The following is an 18,626-nucleotide window of genomic DNA, read 5'->3' on the forward strand; positions in this document are numbered from 1 at the left end:
AACTAAAACTAAGGCAGACATAAAGCTGAATTGAACAATAAATAAAACCCATATAACAATAGCAGCAATAGCCTTAAGGTGGTCAGTGCAGCAATGGCAATGAAGTTTGTGTTTTCAACAGTTTTTTGTTATGGTGTGGGGAAATTTGAACCCAAAGGGAGAGCATTCACAGAGTGCACGGCAGGCAGATCTGAAATAAACAGGTTTTTACTCAGAAATAATCATCAATGCCACTCAGGTCAAACACTCATTACTGGTGAGGGAGGGGAGAAGCCAGGCTCCCAGGGAGCAGCAGTCGAGGGGGCACGCCCCAGTGCTCACGGCCTCCAGCGGAGGCATCTGCAGTGGCCAGAGATGATGCTGGATCCTCTTCGGGGAGTGGGCCGGGTCACCTGGAGCAGTTAGGAGTATACGTCCTCTCACCTGGAGAATGGCGGGGGTCCCAGTCCTCTCCTCCAAGAACTATCGGGGAAGGTCCGCGTTCTCTCACCTGGAGGATGGCTCGGTGAGAAAGGCAGGCTACTCTGGTGCTATATTGCACACTGTGGTCTCTGACAGTGAAACCAACAAGCAGGCAGGATGATCTGCGTGCAGTGCAGCGCCGGCCTTATTGGCAAGTTGATAGCGAGATGAGCTGCAGCTGTGCAGGTCCTGCAGCTGATCTACATCCCTGCTCATCGGGTTCCATGACATTTTTTTATTTGCATTTTTTGGCCTGCTTTTAGCTTATGCAATTATTGGCAATGCTGGATTAGCACCTTTCCTTTAGGACTTTCTACCATGTCATTAAACTTTCCACCATCTGAAGGGAGATGCATGCATGTCAGCATTTTTTGAACGGCCAACTGAAACGAAGGTCTCAGCTTAAATGATCTAAGTTTGGCCAAGTTCTGTCCTTATAGCCTAGATTTTCTGAAGCCACAAAACGGAACCAATAGGAGATGCAGAAGTCTCGCTTCTTCTTCAACTTAAGCAGTTAATATTGTTTCCCCAATGCCAGAAAATAATTACTGCTTACCCCATCTTTGAGCCAAATTTTCTACCTAAAATGTAAAGATTATGCTAAAGACATGTTTTGAAATGGAGTAAATAATTTGTTTCTTGCATAAAAAAGTTTATTCATGTTGTTGGGAATTTTTACAGTAAAATGGCATCCGTGAACTTCCGGCTCAGCGAAGCATGGGGTAGGACGTGTGTAGGGGAGTTCCTGCAAAGAGAATTTATTTAAGTCATTTAGGGTGGGGTGCCCTGGATCTTGGGCTGCGGCGGGGGCGTCGGCCTATGCCGGGTGGCCGTCTGGGGTGGCTGGTTCCCCTGGCGATGTTGACCCTCTGCCTGGGGGGGCGGGGGTTGCCTCTTGGATGCCTGGGGCCCGGGGTCCTGTGCTAGCTTGTTATCTGTTGTGTCAGTTTCAATTGAAAGATAATTGTATTCTTGCACTTTTCCTTTTCTCTTCACTATCCCCCCCTTGTTGTTTTTTCTCCTTTTTTCGTTTCTCTCTTCCTGCCTTTCCCCTGTCAGGTCCGGCAAATTTATGTCTATTTAACTAATCAACAAGTATTCAAACTAAATAAATTACTGTACAGTATCAAGGGGAGTCTTATACTTACGAACTCCCCTTGGAAAAGCAAACTTGTATGGCACAATGCAGCAGCCAGATCCTCATTCTGCCTGCTCTGTTGCCGGACAGGACAAAAAAAAAAAAGGAAAAAAAAGTCATTTAATGGCACAGTTTTCATCACTCCTACAGCTTGGGCTTGGGCTAACCTTTCTTTGACTGTTTAACATCGGCTTTCTACTGTGAATATGCCTCCGAAGAATGCCAAAGCAGGAGCCAATCCGCAGTCTAACCTGCAGCCTGCTGCACTTGCTGACCCCCCGCTCCACAGTGGTTCTCATCCCCCAGAAAATACCTGCTGCACGCCGCCTCCTACTGCAGATTTCACCGTACTCAAATTGGAACTACTTTCCACTCTTCGTAATGATGCTGCAGCTATATTCAAGATGGAGCTTCAAGCAGCACTGAGGGACAATTTAACGTCTATTAAGTCCGAACTGCTCTCTCTTACAAAGGATCTATCTAGCAGCATTTCATCCATGAAATCGGAAGTTGCGGAACTCAAAACTACAGTTACTGAGATGGAGCAACCTCTTTCTACCTGTTCTGATGACATTGTTACTTTTCAGAACAAAGTTGATCATTTGTTAAAAGAATGTGTGAAGTTGGAAAACAGATGTGAGGATCTCGAGTCGAGGGCCCGCTGTGAAAACATACGCATCATTGGTGTCCCGGAGGACGATGCTGCTCTGTCCGCGACCAGTGTGTCCAAGCTGCTGATGGAAGCTTTCTCTAACTTTGAAACTCAGTGGATGATCTCTTACATCTAAGATATATGCACAATTAATGACTTTTGATGGCGGGGTAGCTGGTAAAGCTCGGGTTGGTCGGTCCTGAGAATTGGGTCTGGATCTCACAGATGAGTTGTGCGAAAAACTGTTCTTAGCTGTCCTTAGTTCTAGTCTAGCACACCTTGTGCTAGACTAGAACTCATTCAATTCAAAGTGCTACACAGAGCCCATTTATTGAAATCCCGATTATCTGAAATCTATTTGAATGTTGCAGACCTATGGATTACAGATGCCATGCCTATTCTTGTAAACTAAGCCATATGTTTTTCTCTTGCCCGAGGTTATATAAATTTTGGGGCAATTATTCAACTATCATGTCTACGGTTCTGGGGAAAAACATTGTTATGGGCCCATTCACGGCAATATTTGGGCTATTTGTCGACTCTTTACATGTCAGCCCTTTACAGTCAGATGTATTAGCTTTCACATCTCTTTTAGCAAGATGTCGTATTCTACTTTCATGGAAAGATCCCAGACCTCCATCCATCTCCCTCTGGCTTGGGGATGTTATGTTCTTTCTCAAACTAGAAAAGATAAGACACTCTGTCAAAGGTGCTTCCTCTAAATTTGTACATAAATGGCATTCCGTCATAGATTACTTCAATTTGATGCAAGCCTTACACCCAGACTGATCCTCCTCACCCCCCACCCCCCACCCCTTTTTAAAAAGAAATTCATTAATTTATTCATTTTTTCTGTTCTATTCAATTTTATTTATGTTACATTTTATTTAACTGTACAGAGATTCTGTTCTATTGTTCCTGCCATTGACCCCTCTTGTGAGGGTCTGGTGTTGTTCTGTAAGTTGGGGGAAAAAAGAAAAAAGTGGGAAACATATATTATGTATAACCTCATTTTTTCTGTATCACTATTGTATTTCCACAAAAAAGATAAATAAAAAAAATGGCATCTGTGCCTTCTCCCATACACAAAATATATATGAGCAAAATTTATTTTTTAAAATACTGGATAAAAAAATGGCTCCAGGATCTCTGAAAGATCATTGTCAGTGCTTGTGCGTCATAGTTTTCTAAAGTTTCCTTTTGGACCAGGATTCCAAACTGTCGCTACACACCTGAACCTCAGAATTTAGCTTTGGTCTTATAGAAGCTTTCCGCTTTCAGTAGAAGAGTATGAGAACAGCCTTCTAGCATCAAATGCTGCACATCAGTCTGTACAGTGACGGTCACACATCCAGGTCCTTAGAACATGAGTGATGTTCACACAGGATTGGTAACTGCACTCAGTTTTACGGTCGTTTTTTTTTTTTTAATTTGTGACAGGTCTTTTACAAAGGGATTAATGACACAAACATGAAACTCATGATACAGGGTGAATCATGTGGACATGCATCTTCTTACTGTGTGTGTCTTCACACAAAATGTTTAATCAGAAACCAATTTTATTTTCTCTGATTTAAGAGAGAACGGGCAAAAATCTGAAATAGTTTGAGCTATGCATCAGCATAGCGATGCGTCTCAGATTTCAGCAAAGTGAAATATCTCAGTAATGACCAGAGGTAGGTAGTAACAACTTAAATTTACTTAATTAACTTTTTGAAAAAAAAAAAGTACTTCTGAGAGTGGTTTCTCTGCCTTACTTTTTACTTGAGTAGATGTATGAAGAAGAAACGCTGCCCTTACTGTTGGTTATATATTATAAGCTGTATTGATCAATAAAATAATTACATTAACACACATTAAACAGTTTTCTACCAGCATTCCTGTCATATCATTTTTAGTAGCAGCACTTTTTATCAAATCAAATCAAATTTATTTATAAAGCACCTTCAAAACAACCACAGTTGACCAAGGTGCTGTACATAGGCATAAACAAGATTAAAATAAAAATAATAAAAACAAAGATAAAACATTAACTAGGATAAAAACAAGAAGTAAAAGCAGACTGCACAATAAAAACAAAAACAATAAATAGACTAAACAAACTGGACTGCCCCTCCCAAAAATATATACATGCACATGAAACAACAAACCTATGTGGTGTGAAATGCCAATGAGAAAAGGTGGGTTTTAAGAAGAGTTTTAAAATTGGACAACAAGGAGGCCTGTCTAATGTGCAGTGGCAGCTCATTCCAAAGCTTTGGAGCTGCCACAGAAAATGCTCGATCCCCTCTGAGCTTCAGCCTTGTTTTGGGGATCCTCAGGAGCAGCTGACCTGAGGGAACGGCTCGGAGTATGTGGATGAAGAAGCTCAGACAGGTATTGGGGGGCAAGACCATGTAAAGATTTAAAAGCAAATAAAAGCATTTTAAAATGAATTCTAAAAAGGACAGGGAGCCATTGTAGTGAAGCTAAAAAAAAATCGGTGAAATGTGCTCAAACTTTCTCGTAGCAGTTAAAAGACGTGCAGCGGCATTCTGGACTAGCTGTAGACGAGCAATGGAGGACCCACTAACCCCCATATAAAGTGCATTGCAGTAATCCAGCCGTGTGGTTACAAAGGCATGGATTACGGTACTGTTTCAAATTACTGTCTCAGCAGAATGGGTTTGATTTTTGACAGCTGCCTTAACTGAAAGAAGCCATTTTTCACCACAGCTTTAATCTGGTTGTCCAACTTCAAGTCTGTGTCCACTTTTACCCCTAAATTACTAACAATAGGTTTGGTGTACTGTGCCAAGGAACCCAGATCCATTGAAGGAGTCACAGAACTACCACCAAAGACCATCACTTCAGTCTTTTTTTCCATTAAAACTCAGAAAATTTAGGGACATCCAGGCCTTGAGGTCATCCAAGCAATTTAACAAAGGTTTGAGGGAAGATGACTTGGCCTTACTGAGAGGGACATAAATCTGACAGTCATCAGCATAACAGTGGAACGAAATGCCATGCTTCCTGAGGATTGACTTTTTACCATCATACATTTTTCCATTCCTCATTGTTCTCCATTACAACAACCTGTTGACTGAAGGAGCTGTACAAGATGGTTTTATTTACTGCAGAAGAAGAGTCACGTCTCCATTTATGTGAACAGAGTCTGAAGCAGAAAGTCTGACTTAAAGTTGTGTTAAGATTTCTCAGGGAGGCTCAGGCACAGGAAATGAACGTCAGACAGAGTGCATTTCAATGGGTTTATTAACAGAATCTAAAATACTACAAGCTCAAGTCACAAACTCAAATCTTCCAAACTCAGTGAACAACTAAGTCAAGCACAAGGTGGCTCAGGGAAACTAACTATGAAACAAAGTACACAAATGTAGAACAGGATTACTAGGAGCTTGATAAATCAATTAGGCTAGAAAGCAAAACTCAGATTCAAAGACAAGGCAACAACTAACAATGAGACAAGGTACACTATTGCAAAAACTATAGTTAACAGCTTTAGGTAATTCCAACTTAGCTAGAGACGACTAATAACGGGACGCTTGGACTGGGCTCGGGACTTGGCAGGTGAGGATCTCCAGCTCTGGGCAGGTAGGTGCAGTGGAGGGTGCCTGAGGAAGGAAGACGTCTTCAGTGAGGCAGCCTGCGGCGGTGGTTGTTAGCCAGGGAGGCTGGCTGGCCAGGCAGAATCCAAAACCTGAACGAAGGAGGACAGTCAGAATTAAAAGCTGGCCACACTGACCAACAAACTAGTGAGCACAAGAGGCATTACTAGGTGTGCAACAATCCAGCACTGGGAGATAAAAGGAGTCTGGCTTATATTGTGTTGAAGAGGACTTGATTGGATGCACTTCTCCAGCTGCACCTGATAATGAGAATGAGCCACACCTGCCGCTGTCAGCCTCCCCTGATGATCCTGGAGAGAGAGAAAGGAGGGAGGGAGAGAGAGAGAAAACTAACCAGGCCCGGCTGCTGCCAGCCTGACAAGTAGAGAAGAACCTTCGTTTTTTATTCCCTTTATCTCTGACTGAGATTTAAGTTTTTGTTGAGCCAGTTCACACAAAGTCTGGATGTGTTCAACTGGCTTCATAGTTCATTCACTGCCCGGTGTGATTGAAAGTTTGATCAGAAGTCTGAGCTTTCAGTCCCAGCAGTGATACCACAGTGTACCAACACACCCTAAGATGAAGCTTCAAAACCCTAGAGGTCAACAAAAATATGGCTTTAAGCTACCAATAAGTTCTTTAATTTGAGCTAAATTAGGTGAGGGCAAGCGTGTTGTTGTTGATAACGGGGCTTTTTTGTGTGTCCATGTGTTGCAGGGAGGTAACTGTACCATCGATGGGAAGGACGATGGGGAGGACTTTAGGCGCTTGCTGAGTGCCATGGAGATCCTGTGTTTTACCCCAGAGGAGCAAAACAGTATCTACAGACTTTTGTCCTCTGTCCTTCATCTGGGGAACGTCTACTTCCAGCCACACCAGGTCTCTCTAAAACCAGTTAAATTGCATCAGGTTTCTGAATCATGATGAGTGATAGATGATGGTGATAACAGTTGTGCATGCGTCCGCCTGCAGGCCGAGGGTCAGGAGGTGGCATCAGTGGTGAGCACTCAGGAGATCAGGGTGGTAGCTGAACTGCTGCAGGTCTCACCTGACAGCCTGCAGAAGTCTGTGACCTTCAAACTGATGGTGAGCAGAACACCAACATTAGAACTGTTTCACTATATTGTTATAGCAATGACATCCTCCAAGCGAGAGGAGAGATGTTAGACATCTGATGCATTTGATCCCCAGGATACAGTGCGGGAGAAGATTTACACTCCTTTGACAGTGGAGAGTGCTGTGGATGCCAGGTAAATGACTACATAAAAGCCTCAATATAACCTGTGTTAAATTAAATACGATGCTCCCATTTCTGATCGGAATAACCTGAAATAAAAGCCCATCTGACAGTCTCGTCTGAGGCCCTTTAATGTCCTCGTTTTTTGCTTTACCCTTTCTTTAAAATCACTTCAGAGGACTACCGAGAGGGAGTGAAGAGTCTTTGATATTCTCTTCCAATCTTTGATGGAGGCATGTGAGGACAAAGGACGTCAGGGCTGGGGAGAGATTTTTCGGATGTCCTCTGTTTCCATAGGAACCGGGTTTTCTGTTTCCATAGAAACCTTATTGTGTGTTTTTCATAGAGATGCCATTGCCAAGATCCTGTATTCGCTGCTGTTTAGTTGGCTGACGGAGCACATCAACGGACGAGTTTACCCTCGCAGCGAAGCCCTGTCCATCTCCATATTGGACATATATGGATTTGAGGTCACACTAAAGAACAGTCTCACTTAGTAACATCGTAGCAGTGATATTCAACTTACCAACATGACCCCTTTCAATGTCTCCTCTCTTTACCTTCCAGGAGCTACAAGTGAACAGTTTTGAGCAGCTGTGCATAAACTACGCCAATGAAACTTTGCAGTTCTTCTTTAACAGAGTCATCTTTCAGGAAGAGCAGGTCAGGGAAACACCACTGTTGTCGTACATGTTTTCATTTACACCAGAAAAATAGACCACTTATAGGAGAAATTCAGCAGCATACTTGATTAGAAAAACCTGGTTCCCCAATTTCTGCTGCTGCTCATGTGTATGCATGATCCAGTTTCTGAATGTAAACATTTGCATGACAAACAGGAACAGTTTAGCTTTGACTGCTGAGTGGTGAGATGAAACATCCATTCATGAGAAATCACTTTTATCCAAAGACTGAGTAAAACTTAAAATGACAGAAACAAAACCTTTTAAAGTATAAATGACTCTGCTTCCACACATCCATCGCTCACTGTTGGTAAAAATCCATTTGCGGTGTGAGGAAATGCTGCATGCTGTCACTACAGAGACTTTTACAAAGTCAGTACAGACTCGCAAAGACAAAAAAATAAAAAATAAAAAAAAAATCAGAAAGCAGCATATTGTAGCTGCAAATAAAATATTTAAAACGGTGATACAAAGTGAGGTCAGTAAGAAAACTGAATACTGACATGCTGCAGGTTCAGTAAAAATAGATTTGATGTAACCAGATTTCTACAAGTTATGTAAACATGAGTAAATTCTGACAGCAGATGTTCTGAATGAAACGCTGCTGAAACAGCTGAAATATCTCTCCTAAAAAACATCTTAGTGAATGAAACTTATATATTTAGAAGGTTTTTCCATGAAAATTTCTATGTCCAGCTCAACAACCCACCAAGGACTCCGCTCAGACACTATAAAACTACTCTGTAATTCAGTCTTACATGTTTTTACCAGGGCTGCACAGTACTGTAGTGGTTAGCACTTTCGCCTTGCAGCAAATAGATCCCTGGTTTGTGTCCCACCCTGAGCCTGGGATCTTTCTGCATGGAGTTTGCATGTTCTCCCTGTGCATGCGTGGCTTTTCTCCGGGCACTCCAGCTTCCTCCCACAGTCCAAAAATATGCTAAGGTTGATTGATTACTTTAAATTGTATGGAAGCAAATCAGACTCATCAGATTCTGAATTTTAAAAGCTGCTGAATTTCTTACTTTTAATTTTTTTTGCATCAAAATTATGTATGTGAATTTTCTATGCCTGAATTTAGCTCATCAAAATTCTAAAAAACAGTTAAAAATTCAATGTGTTTATAATTTGCCATCAAAAAATTCAAGGTAAGCCTGACTTTGTTAAACTGCCTTTGTAGTTCAGTCCTCTGATCTGCTAAACGCCATAAACACTAGAAAAGCTGCACCAGTTATATTTGAAGTGTCCCGTCAAATTTAAAATCCCCTTATAATTTATTGATTATTGGTCTGGTTCCATATAGGATGAAGTCTGTGTCCGGACTCAGACCAGTTAGTGACCTGGGGTCTCGTATGTAGTGGATTAAATGAAGCTTTGATTCAGAGAATTTTGCCTTGAGGAATTTTAGTAGTCGAATTACTCGAATAACTCGAGGAATCGTTTCAGCCGTAATCTAATATGCAGTCTCAGTCAAAAGATGGGACGCGCATTCTCCTTCATTTCTCCTTATGCTATATGGAGAAATTAACATTTGCACTCAGACTGAAATCAGACATGTTTGATGAATGTTGGAATGGTTGAACTGAGTTTATCAGCTCGTATTGATCAGATTTTAAATGACATAAAATCAGCTATACTGTGATGCCTCTGGATCTCTGCTACACACATTTTTTACTTATTTTTATTTATTTTTTGAGTGTGTATGAGTGTGTTTGCTTGTTCTGTATGTTTTTTTATGATGTGCGTTTCTAAGGTATATCTGCTGAAAGAAAACCAGAAACAAGCAGAGGTGAGTTGTCAGAATTTTTTGTGCACCAGCCTGGTGAACTTTACAGTTGTTTGTTATGCATTGTGTAGGAAGAATACATGCGGGAGCAGATTGAGTGGCAGCAGCAGCCCTTCAGCCACAACCAAGCATGTCTTGACCTCATTGCTGCTAAACCTCATGGGATCCTGCGCATCCTGGATGACCAGTGTGGTTTCCCTCAGGTATACCAACCCCCTTTATTTCTGCAGTCATAGGAAATAACTACATTTCAGTAGTAACCACACATACATGTATCATGGAGTGAGCAAACCTGAAATACTACAGATGATGTTTAATTAAAGCACAATGAGCTAATATTTCACAACTTCACTTAAAGACTTTCTGTAAGTTTACAAAGAGCCAATCAGCTGAGACGGACTCCTGTGGAGAGCAAACAAATGGAGTTAGATGAAATTACAACAAACTTCTCAATATTATTTAGACACACTGTGAAGAAAAGGCAAATGGACAACAATAACTCAAAATTCAGATGCCTTGTACTTCACTTTTCAGAAGAAACTGAGTTTTAAAATCTCACTGTTGGATTTCTCATTAAGCAGCAGACTGTATTGTTGCCCTCCTCGATCAATAGAAAACTATCCCTGATGCTAGCTTAATCACCGACCTACTACTGTCATTGTTCCCTCCTAATGTGAGATGCTCATATCGAAATAAACGCATTACACATTGCTGAGGCAATCTGCCGAACAGGCAACATTTGTTTGTAGCATAAAGGTTTGGTTTCCATGGCTCACGAACCGCTAACCCTTTCCGATCACTGCTAGGCAACAGATCACACCTTCCTACAGAAGTGCCACTATCACCATGGAAACAGCACACTTTATGCCAGGCCAAAGATGCCGCTGCCAGAGTTCACCCTGAAACACTACGCAGGGAAGGTCACATATCAGGTACTTTCTCCATATATCCTCTTCCTTTGTTTTCCTTCTTCCTTTTTCCTATTCTTTTCTTTCTTTTCTTCCTGTTTTTTCCTCCTTTCTTTGTTTACCCTGTTGCTGCTTCTAATTTCTTTTTCATCCTTGTGTCTATCTTTTTCTGGTGTTTTCTGTTGTTTTTATTTATGGTCAGGCTAGCTTGTCCTTGTTAATCTTTTGTCACTTTTATCGCTGTTTCTTGTTCTGTAGTTTTCTTATCTATGTTTCTGGCTGGACGTTTCAATACAGGACAAACGAGCTCCAACTTTTCTTTCTTTTTTTCTTTCTTTCTTTCAAGAATGAAATAAATCCAATCTCTCATGACCAGTCCACAGCTCATATGTTAAAATTAATTGTAATTAAGAGAGGTGTTTTATTTTCATTACATAATAATCTTTCAAGATACAATTCCTCCAATTTGCTTGTGCTCTGTATAACCTAATATGAACAGAGCTGTGGCACTTCTGTTTGTGCACTGTTTGATATTACAAGTCTCTGCTTGCATTTTTGTTTTAATATTTTTCTTATCATCTGCGCTGTATGCAGGTGCACAAATTCTTGGACAAAAACTTCGACATGGTCCGCCATGATGTTTTAGACCTCTTCATCCAGAGCAAGAACAGAGTGAGATATCCAAATACAGTCTTTTTCTAATGATTTTCTCTATACTTGTGCTTGTTCTGTGTTTTTTTTTACTTCCATTCTCTAATAAATCACAGCTATTCATTCAGATTCAAACGTATCAAAGTCGATGAACATAAATATCTCCTACAATTATCCCCTGTGTCGTATTTGAGCCGGTTCCCTGTGTTAGTTTTTTGCTTTTGGTTAAACTCTGGGTCTTCTGTGTTCACATGGTTTTGTGGTTTTGTGTGTGCAGATGGTGTCGAGCCTCTTCTTGAAGCACTTAGAGTCTGTGTCTCAGCAGCGCTCTAACTCGCAGCACAACAGCACGGGTCGGCGTTATCAGGCCAACACGGTCAGCGCGAAGTTTCAGAACAGCCTACAGCAGCTGCTGGAGAAGATGGAAAGGTTCTCAATAAATTGTCACTCAAACTTTTCAAAACTAGAAATATGGAGTAACAAATGGGCTTTGAATTTGCCAGAGTTGCCCTTGGATTCCCCATGTGGGACAGTGGAAAGGAACCAAAAAAGTCCCTGTAATCGGGAGGAAAAAAATAATACCTTAACCCTCAAGCGACAAAGCTATTTTAGCAACTAAAATGACCGACTGGGGTCATTTATGACCCCACTATATTTTACACAGGAATATGTCTACTTTAGTGCCTCTTTTTGTGCTTTCTTACCTATTCCACTCCTCTGCATTTCAAGATAGATATTCTAAAATAACCTTCTGTAATTATTCATGGATTTTAATCATTTTTGACTCTGAGCTAAAGTTAAACCATATGAACAATATGATGAATTGTAAGAACGCAATAACATTTATTTAGACACGCTTTGTCTGCCACTTCTTCTAAAACTTTTCTCCTTTTGTTTCCTCAATAGTAAATCAAAAGTACAATCTACACAAACATCTTGTCTGTATGTGTGCAATGTAACATGCAGAGAGGTATTTAGATTAGGGGCAGCTGTGGCTCAGGTGGCAGAGTCGTTCGTCCAATGCCAGACAGTTTACCCACCTTACCTCCAGTGCTGCCACTTACACTGGTGTATAAATGTGTATGCTATGTAATGTTGGTGGTGGTCAGAGGGGTTGTAGGAGTGGATTGGCAGCCAGTCAGTCTGCCCCAGGGCAGCTGTGGCTAAAAATGTAGGTCTACCAGCTATAGTGCACAGCAAAACACTGAAATACAGCGATTAGAGGTAAAAATAAATAAATAAAACTAAGGCCTACAATAGTGAAAAACCTATGCATCTTTCTGGGGTCATAAGTGACCCCAGACAAGTTTCCATTATCCTTGTCACACCAGTTGTCACGGGCGGAGCTGGTGGACCAGAGCAGAGAACCACACTACCAGGGCTGGCTGAGTGCAAATGGTTTATTGTGTGGGGTGAAGATGGTGGCTAGGTGGGGGAAAACCAGGGCGTGGGAGCGGGGGGATCCAGGCAGGAGTGGGGGTCCAGGCAGGAGTGGGGGGATCCAGGCAGGAGTGGGGGGATCCAGGCAGGAGTGGGGGGGATCCAGGCAGGAGTGGGGGGGATCCAGGCAGGAGTGGGGGGGATCCAGGCAGGAGTGGGGGGGATCCAGGCAGGAGTGGGGGGGATCCAGGCAGGAGTGGGGGGGATCCAGGCAGGAGTGGGGGGGATCCAGGCAGGAGTGGGGGGTTCCAGGCAGGAGTGGGGGGTTCCCGGGCAGCCGAACTAAACGAAAGCAGGAGGAATAAACAACGTCAAAAAACACGGCAGAACTCAAAATAAAAACTGTTGAAAGCGGCTAGAGACCAAACCGAACTGCATGGTTTCTTGTTCAATACTCTGGCAGGGAGTGGAAGGTTGAGCCGGTCTTTATTGCAGTGGTGAGTCATTAGTGAAATGGTTGTCAGCTGCCCGGGAGACGTGGAGGGAGTTGATTGCCTGAGTGGAGTCAGCTGGAGAAGCTAGACTCCACTCAGGCACCGAGCTGCAGGGGAAAGACAGGACAGGGGAGCAGATGAAAATAGACAGGCCAGGCAGGGCAGAGGAACAGATGAGACAGGTGGGGCAGAGGAGCGGATGAGGGACAGGCAGGGCAGAGGAGCGGATGAGGGACAGGCAGGGCAGAGGAAACAGGAGAGGGGGGAGAAAAGCATATGGGAAAAGGGATATTTTGGGGATGTCAGGTGGGAAGGATGGGGGTGAGGAGGGAGCCCTGACAGCACCCCCCCCTCAATGGGCGCCTCCTGGCGCCCTACGGAACCAGCCGGGGCGAGAACCCACGGCCACCAAGGGCAGCCAGGAGCCCCACAGGAAAAACTAGAAGGGCCCACAGGGGGAAACTGGAAGGGCCCACAGGGGGAAACTGGAAGGGCCCACAGGGGGAAACTGGAAGGGCCCACAGGGGGAAACTGGAAGGGCCCACAGGGGGAAACTGGAAGGGCCCACAGGGGGAAACTGGAAGGGCCCACAGGGGGAAACTGGAAGGGCCCACAGGGGGAAACTTGACTGGGGCAGGATTGGGATTGGGCAGGACTGAACTGAGGGCCGAACTGGGACTGGGTGAAGGGAAGGGCCGGACTGGACTGGGTGAAGGGAAGGGCCGGACTGGACTGGACTGGGTGAAGGGAAGGGCCGGACTGGACTGGACTGGGTGAAGGGAAGGGCCGGACTGGACTGGACTGGGTGAAGGGAAGGGAAGGGCCGGACTGGACTGGACTGGGGGAAGGGAAGGGAAGGGCCGGACTGGACTGGACTGGGGGAAGGGAAGGGAAGGGCCGGACTGGACTGGACTGGGGGAAGGGAAGGGAAGGGCCGGACTGGACTGGACTGGGGGAAGGGAAGGGAAGGGAAGGGCCGGACTGGACTGGGGGAAGGGAAGGGCCGGACTGGACTGGACTGGACTGGGGGAAGGGAAGGGCCGGACTGGACTGGACTGGACTGAGTGAAGGGAAGGGCCGGACTGGACTGAGTGAAGGGAAGGGCCGGACTGGACTGAGTGAAGGGAAGGGCCGGACTGGACTGAGTGAAGGGAAGGGCCGGACTGGACTGAGTGAAGGGAAGGGCCGGACTGGACTGAGTGAAGGGAAGGGCCGGACTGGACTGAGTGAAGGGAAGGGCCGGACTGGACTGAGTGAAGGGAAGGGCCGGACTGGACTGAGTGAAGGGAAGGGCCGGACTGGACTGAGTGAAGGGAAGGGCCGGACTGGACTGGGTGAAGGGAAGGGCCGGACTGGACTGGGTGAAGGGAAGGGCCGGACTGGACTGGGTGAAGGGAAGGGCCGGACTGGACTGGGTGAAGGGAAGGGCCGGACTGGACTGGGTGAAGGGAAGGGCCGGACAGAACGAGCAGGGCAGTAGCTCTGGGGGTCGGCCCGAAGGCTCAACTGGCCGAGGATGGACAGGGCGGAGGGTCCGTTCCGGTGGGTGGCCCGGGGGTCGGGCTGGCCGTGGATGGGCAGGACGGAGTGTCCGTTCCGGTGGGCGGCCCGGTCGAGGCTGGTCAAGTAGAGATAGGACAGGGCGGAAGGCACGCTTCAGAGGGAGGCCTGGAGGCGGGGCCGGCCGAAGCTGGACTCGCCGGAGGGTCCTCCTCTGAGGACGGCCTGGGGCCCAGACAGACATGCGGGGACGGCCCAGGGACTGGGCAGGTAGGGGCCGGACAGACATGCGGGGCCGCTCCGGCGGACGGCCCAGGGACTGGGCAGGTAGGGGCCGGACAGACATGCGGGGCCGCTCCGGCGGACGGCCCGGGGGCCGGACAGACAGGCGGGGCCGCTCCGGCGGACGGCCCGGGGGCCGGACAGACAGGCGGGGCCGCTCCGGCGGACGGCCCGGGGGCCGGACAGACAGGCGGGGCCGCTCCGGCGGACGGCCCGGGGACTGGGCAGGTAGGGGCCGGACAGACAGGCGGGGCCGCTCCGGCGGACGGCCCGGGGGCCGGACAGACAGGCGGGGCCGCTCCGGCGGACGGCCCGGGGACTGGGCAGGTAGGGACCGGACAGACAGGCGGGGCCGCTCCGGCGGACGGCCCGGGGGCCGGACAGACAGGCGGGGCCGCTCCGGCGGACGGCCCGGGGGCCGGACAGACAGGCGGGGCCGCTCCGGCGGACGGCCCGGGGGCCGGACAGACAGGCGGGGCCGCTCCGGCGGACGGCTCCGGGGCCGGACAGACAGGCGGGGCCGCTCCGGCGGACGGCCCGGGGACTGGGCAGGTAGGGACCGGACAGACAGGCGGGGCCGCTCCGGCGGACGGCCCGGGGGCCGGACAGACAGGCGGGGCCGCTCCGGCGGACGGCCCGGGGGCCGGACAGGGCAGAGGGGCCGCTCCGGCGGACGGCTCCGGGGGCCGGACAGGGCAGAGGGGCCGCTCCGGCGGACGGCTCCGGGGGCCGGACAGGGCAGAGGGGCCGCTCCGGCGGACGGCCCGGGGGCCGGACAGGGCAGAGGGGCCCCTCCGGGGGCGGAGCCGGGTCCGGTGGGTCCTCCGGGGGCGGAGCCGGGTCCGGTGGGTCCTCCGGGGGCGGAGCCGGGTCCGGTGGGTCCTCCGGGGGCGGAGCCGGGTCCGGTGGGTCCTCCGGGGGCGGAGCCGGGTCCGGTGGGTCCTCCGGGGGCAGGACCGAACACTGGGCCAGGGGCCCCTCCGGGGGCGGAGCCGGGAGCCCCTCCGGGGGCGGAGCCGGGAGCCCCTCCGGGGGCGGAGCCGGGAGCCCCTCCGGGGGCGGAGCAGGGTCCAGGGGCAGGTCTGGAGGGGAGGCCTTAAGCCCTTCGACGGCTGCCGAAGTCCTGGGGGCCGGAGGCGGTGCGTCGACCACCGCGGGAACTGGAGGCGGTGCGTCGACCACCGCGGGAACTGGAGGCGGTGCGTCGACCACCGCGGGAACTGGAGGCGGTGCGTCGACCACCGCGGGAACTGGAGGCGGTGCGTCGACCACCGCGGGAACTGGAGGCGGTGCGTCGACCACCGCGGGAACTGAAGGCGGGTGGCTGTCATGGGGGAGTGTGATGGAGCTGTCCAGGAAGTCCCGTAGTTCCTGGGGTAGGCGGCAGGCTAGCTCGGGCCTCTGGGCAGCTAACCTGCGCGCCAAGATTACTGAGCTCTCCTTCCCAGACTCCTTCCACTCCCTCCAAAGGTCGCTTACAGCATTAAAAAAAATGCTGTTTTCCTTGCAGGAAAAGAAAAAAACATAGCACGCACCTGCATCCTGGGCCGGCACCTGGCTCAGGGGTACCGAGGACTGGATCGGGGTCCGGTTCTGGGGAGCTGAGGTCGGGGTCCGGTTCTGGGGAGCTGGGGTCGGGGTCCGGTTCTGGGGAGCTGGGGTCGGGGTCGGGGTCCGGTTCTGGGGAGCAGAGGTCGGGGTCGGGGTCCGGTTCTGGGGAGCAGAGGTCGGGGTCGGGGTCCGGTTCTGGGGAGCAGAGGTCGGGGTCCGGTTCTGGGGAGCAGAGGTCGGGGTCCGGTTCTGGGGAGCAGAGGTCGGGGTCCGGTTCTGGGGAGCAGAGGTCGGGGTCCGGTTCTGGGGAGCAGAGGTCGGGGTCCGGTTCTGGGGAGCAGAGGTCGGGGTCCGGTTCTGGGGAGCAGGGGTCAGGAAGATGGCTCCCGTGTGGACTGGAGACGGAGGGCTGGAGTCAGTCATTGACATGGTGGCTGGGAAAGGACTGACGGTGACCAGACGAGGAGCAGAGCAGAGGGATTCCAGCTACGGGGACGGCGAGGGTTGTGAAGGGGAGAGGATGGGTCCAACCCCGGTAGTGGGCTCTCTGGGTCCGTTTGTGGCCAGAGTATTCTGTCACGGGCGGAGCTGGTGGACCAGAGCAGAGAACCACACTACCAGGGCTGGCTGAGTGCAAATGGTTTATTGTGTGGGGTGAAGATGGTGGCTAGGTGGGGGAAAACCAGGGCGTGGGAGCGGGGAGCTCCGGGCAGGAGTGGGGGATCCAGGCAGGAGTGGGGGTCCAGGCAGGAGTGGGGGGTCCAGGCAGGAGTGGGGGGTCCAGGCAGGAGTGGGGGATCCAGGCAGGAGTGGGGGATCCAGGCAGGAGTGGGGGGGTCCAGGCAGGAGTGGGGGTTCCAGGCAGGAGTGGGGGTTCCAGGCAGGAGTGGGGGTTCCAGGCAGGAGTGGGGGGTTCCCGGGCAGGAGTGGGGGGTTCCCGGGCAGCCGAACTAAACGAAAGCAGGAGGAAAAAACAACGTCAAAAAACACGGCAGAACTCAAAATAAAAACTGTTGAAAGCGGCTAGAGACCAAACCGAACTGCATGGTTTCTTGTTCAATACTCTGGCAGGGAGTGGAAGGTTGAGCCGGTCTTTATTGCAGTGGTGAGTCATTAGTGAAATGGTTGTCAGCTGCCCGGGAGACGTGGAGGGAGTTGATTGCCTGAGTGGAGTCAGCTGGAGAAGCTAGACTCCACTCAGGCACCGAGCTGCAGGGGAAAGACAGGACAGGGGAGCAGATGAAAATAGACAGGCCAGGCAGGGCAGAGGAACAGATGAGACAGGTGGGGCAGAGGAGCGGATGAGGGACAGGCAGGGCAGAGGAGCGGATGAGGGACAAGCAGGGCAGAGGAGCGGATGAGGGACAGGCAGGGCAGAGGAAACAGGAGAGGGGGGAGAAAAGCATATGGGAAAAGGGATATTTTGGGGATGTCAGGTGGGAAGGATGGGGGTGAGGAGGGAGCCCTGACACCAGTTGGCCGATCTCTACAAAAAACTATGAGCAGCCGTAGGACAAGTAGATTGACAAATTCATGGTAGGAAACATTTTACGGATAAAAGATATAAAAACGGCAAATATAATTATATGGCTTATGGAAGGTGGCCATCTGCCTCATGGTTGGCGTAAGACTGGGAATGCAGGGGGTGAGGGGATAGCATTAAGTTATTTTTATAGAATGTCCACTTTCATATAATTACTTAATTGAGTTTAAGTAAACATATGAATCAGTTAACAGGAATAAATTCAAAGCTTATCAAAGCTACAACCTTCCCATCCCCTCTTCACCCTCCACCCAAAAAAGACTGATTTGAGATCACTACATCTTGCATTACAGAATTTCTATAAAATATTCACTTTCATGTTCAATAGTGAAAAGTGACATGAAAAAATTAACAGGAATGAATGCAAACCTCATCAAAGCTACCAGACAAATCATTGCATGTAATTCAATTCAATACAGTTTTATTTGTGTAGCGCAAATTCACAATGTGTCATCTTGCAGCACCTAACATACTGTAGTGAAGTAAAGACCTTGTGAATTTTAAACAAGGAACAGAGAACCCAACTATCCAAATTTGATTTTCAATTCCCTAGGAGCGACGGCGGGAGGGAACGCTGGGAGGAAAAACATAAAAACTCTGACAGAACCAGACTCAGGGAAGGCCTAATTTTAATGTGGAGAAGGTGTCTGCCTCCAGAACCCTACCTGAGAGCTATTTCCACAACAGAGGAGCCGATAACTGGAAACTCTGAAACTGCGCACAATCGATCACCGTCATGACTTCCCACATTAAC

General features: G+C 48.7%; 1 protein-coding gene across 1 annotated transcript in view; it reads left to right on the forward strand.

Annotated features, from left to right (window-relative positions):
* Positions 1–18,626, forward strand: part of LOC110970391 (unconventional myosin-XV-like) — a 191,809-nt gene that overhangs the window by 8,682 nt on the left and 164,501 nt on the right. The window contains exons 4-12 of the mRNA XM_051945996.1: positions 6,575–6,736; positions 6,830–6,943; positions 7,049–7,107; positions 7,441–7,564; positions 7,662–7,757; positions 9,635–9,766; positions 10,370–10,495; positions 11,066–11,143; positions 11,400–11,551. Of these exons, the coding sequence (XP_051801956.1) occupies positions 6,575–6,736; positions 6,830–6,943; positions 7,049–7,107; positions 7,441–7,564; positions 7,662–7,757; positions 9,635–9,766; positions 10,370–10,495; positions 11,066–11,143; positions 11,400–11,551 (1,043 nt within the window). The remainder of the gene's footprint in view (positions 1–6,574; positions 6,737–6,829; positions 6,944–7,048; positions 7,108–7,440; positions 7,565–7,661; positions 7,758–9,634; positions 9,767–10,369; positions 10,496–11,065; positions 11,144–11,399; positions 11,552–18,626) is intronic.

Source organism: Acanthochromis polyacanthus, chromosome 3, assembly GCF_021347895.1.
Source record: "Acanthochromis polyacanthus isolate Apoly-LR-REF ecotype Palm Island chromosome 3, KAUST_Apoly_ChrSc, whole genome shotgun sequence".
Taxonomy (NCBI): domain Eukaryota; kingdom Metazoa; phylum Chordata; class Actinopteri; family Pomacentridae; genus Acanthochromis; species Acanthochromis polyacanthus.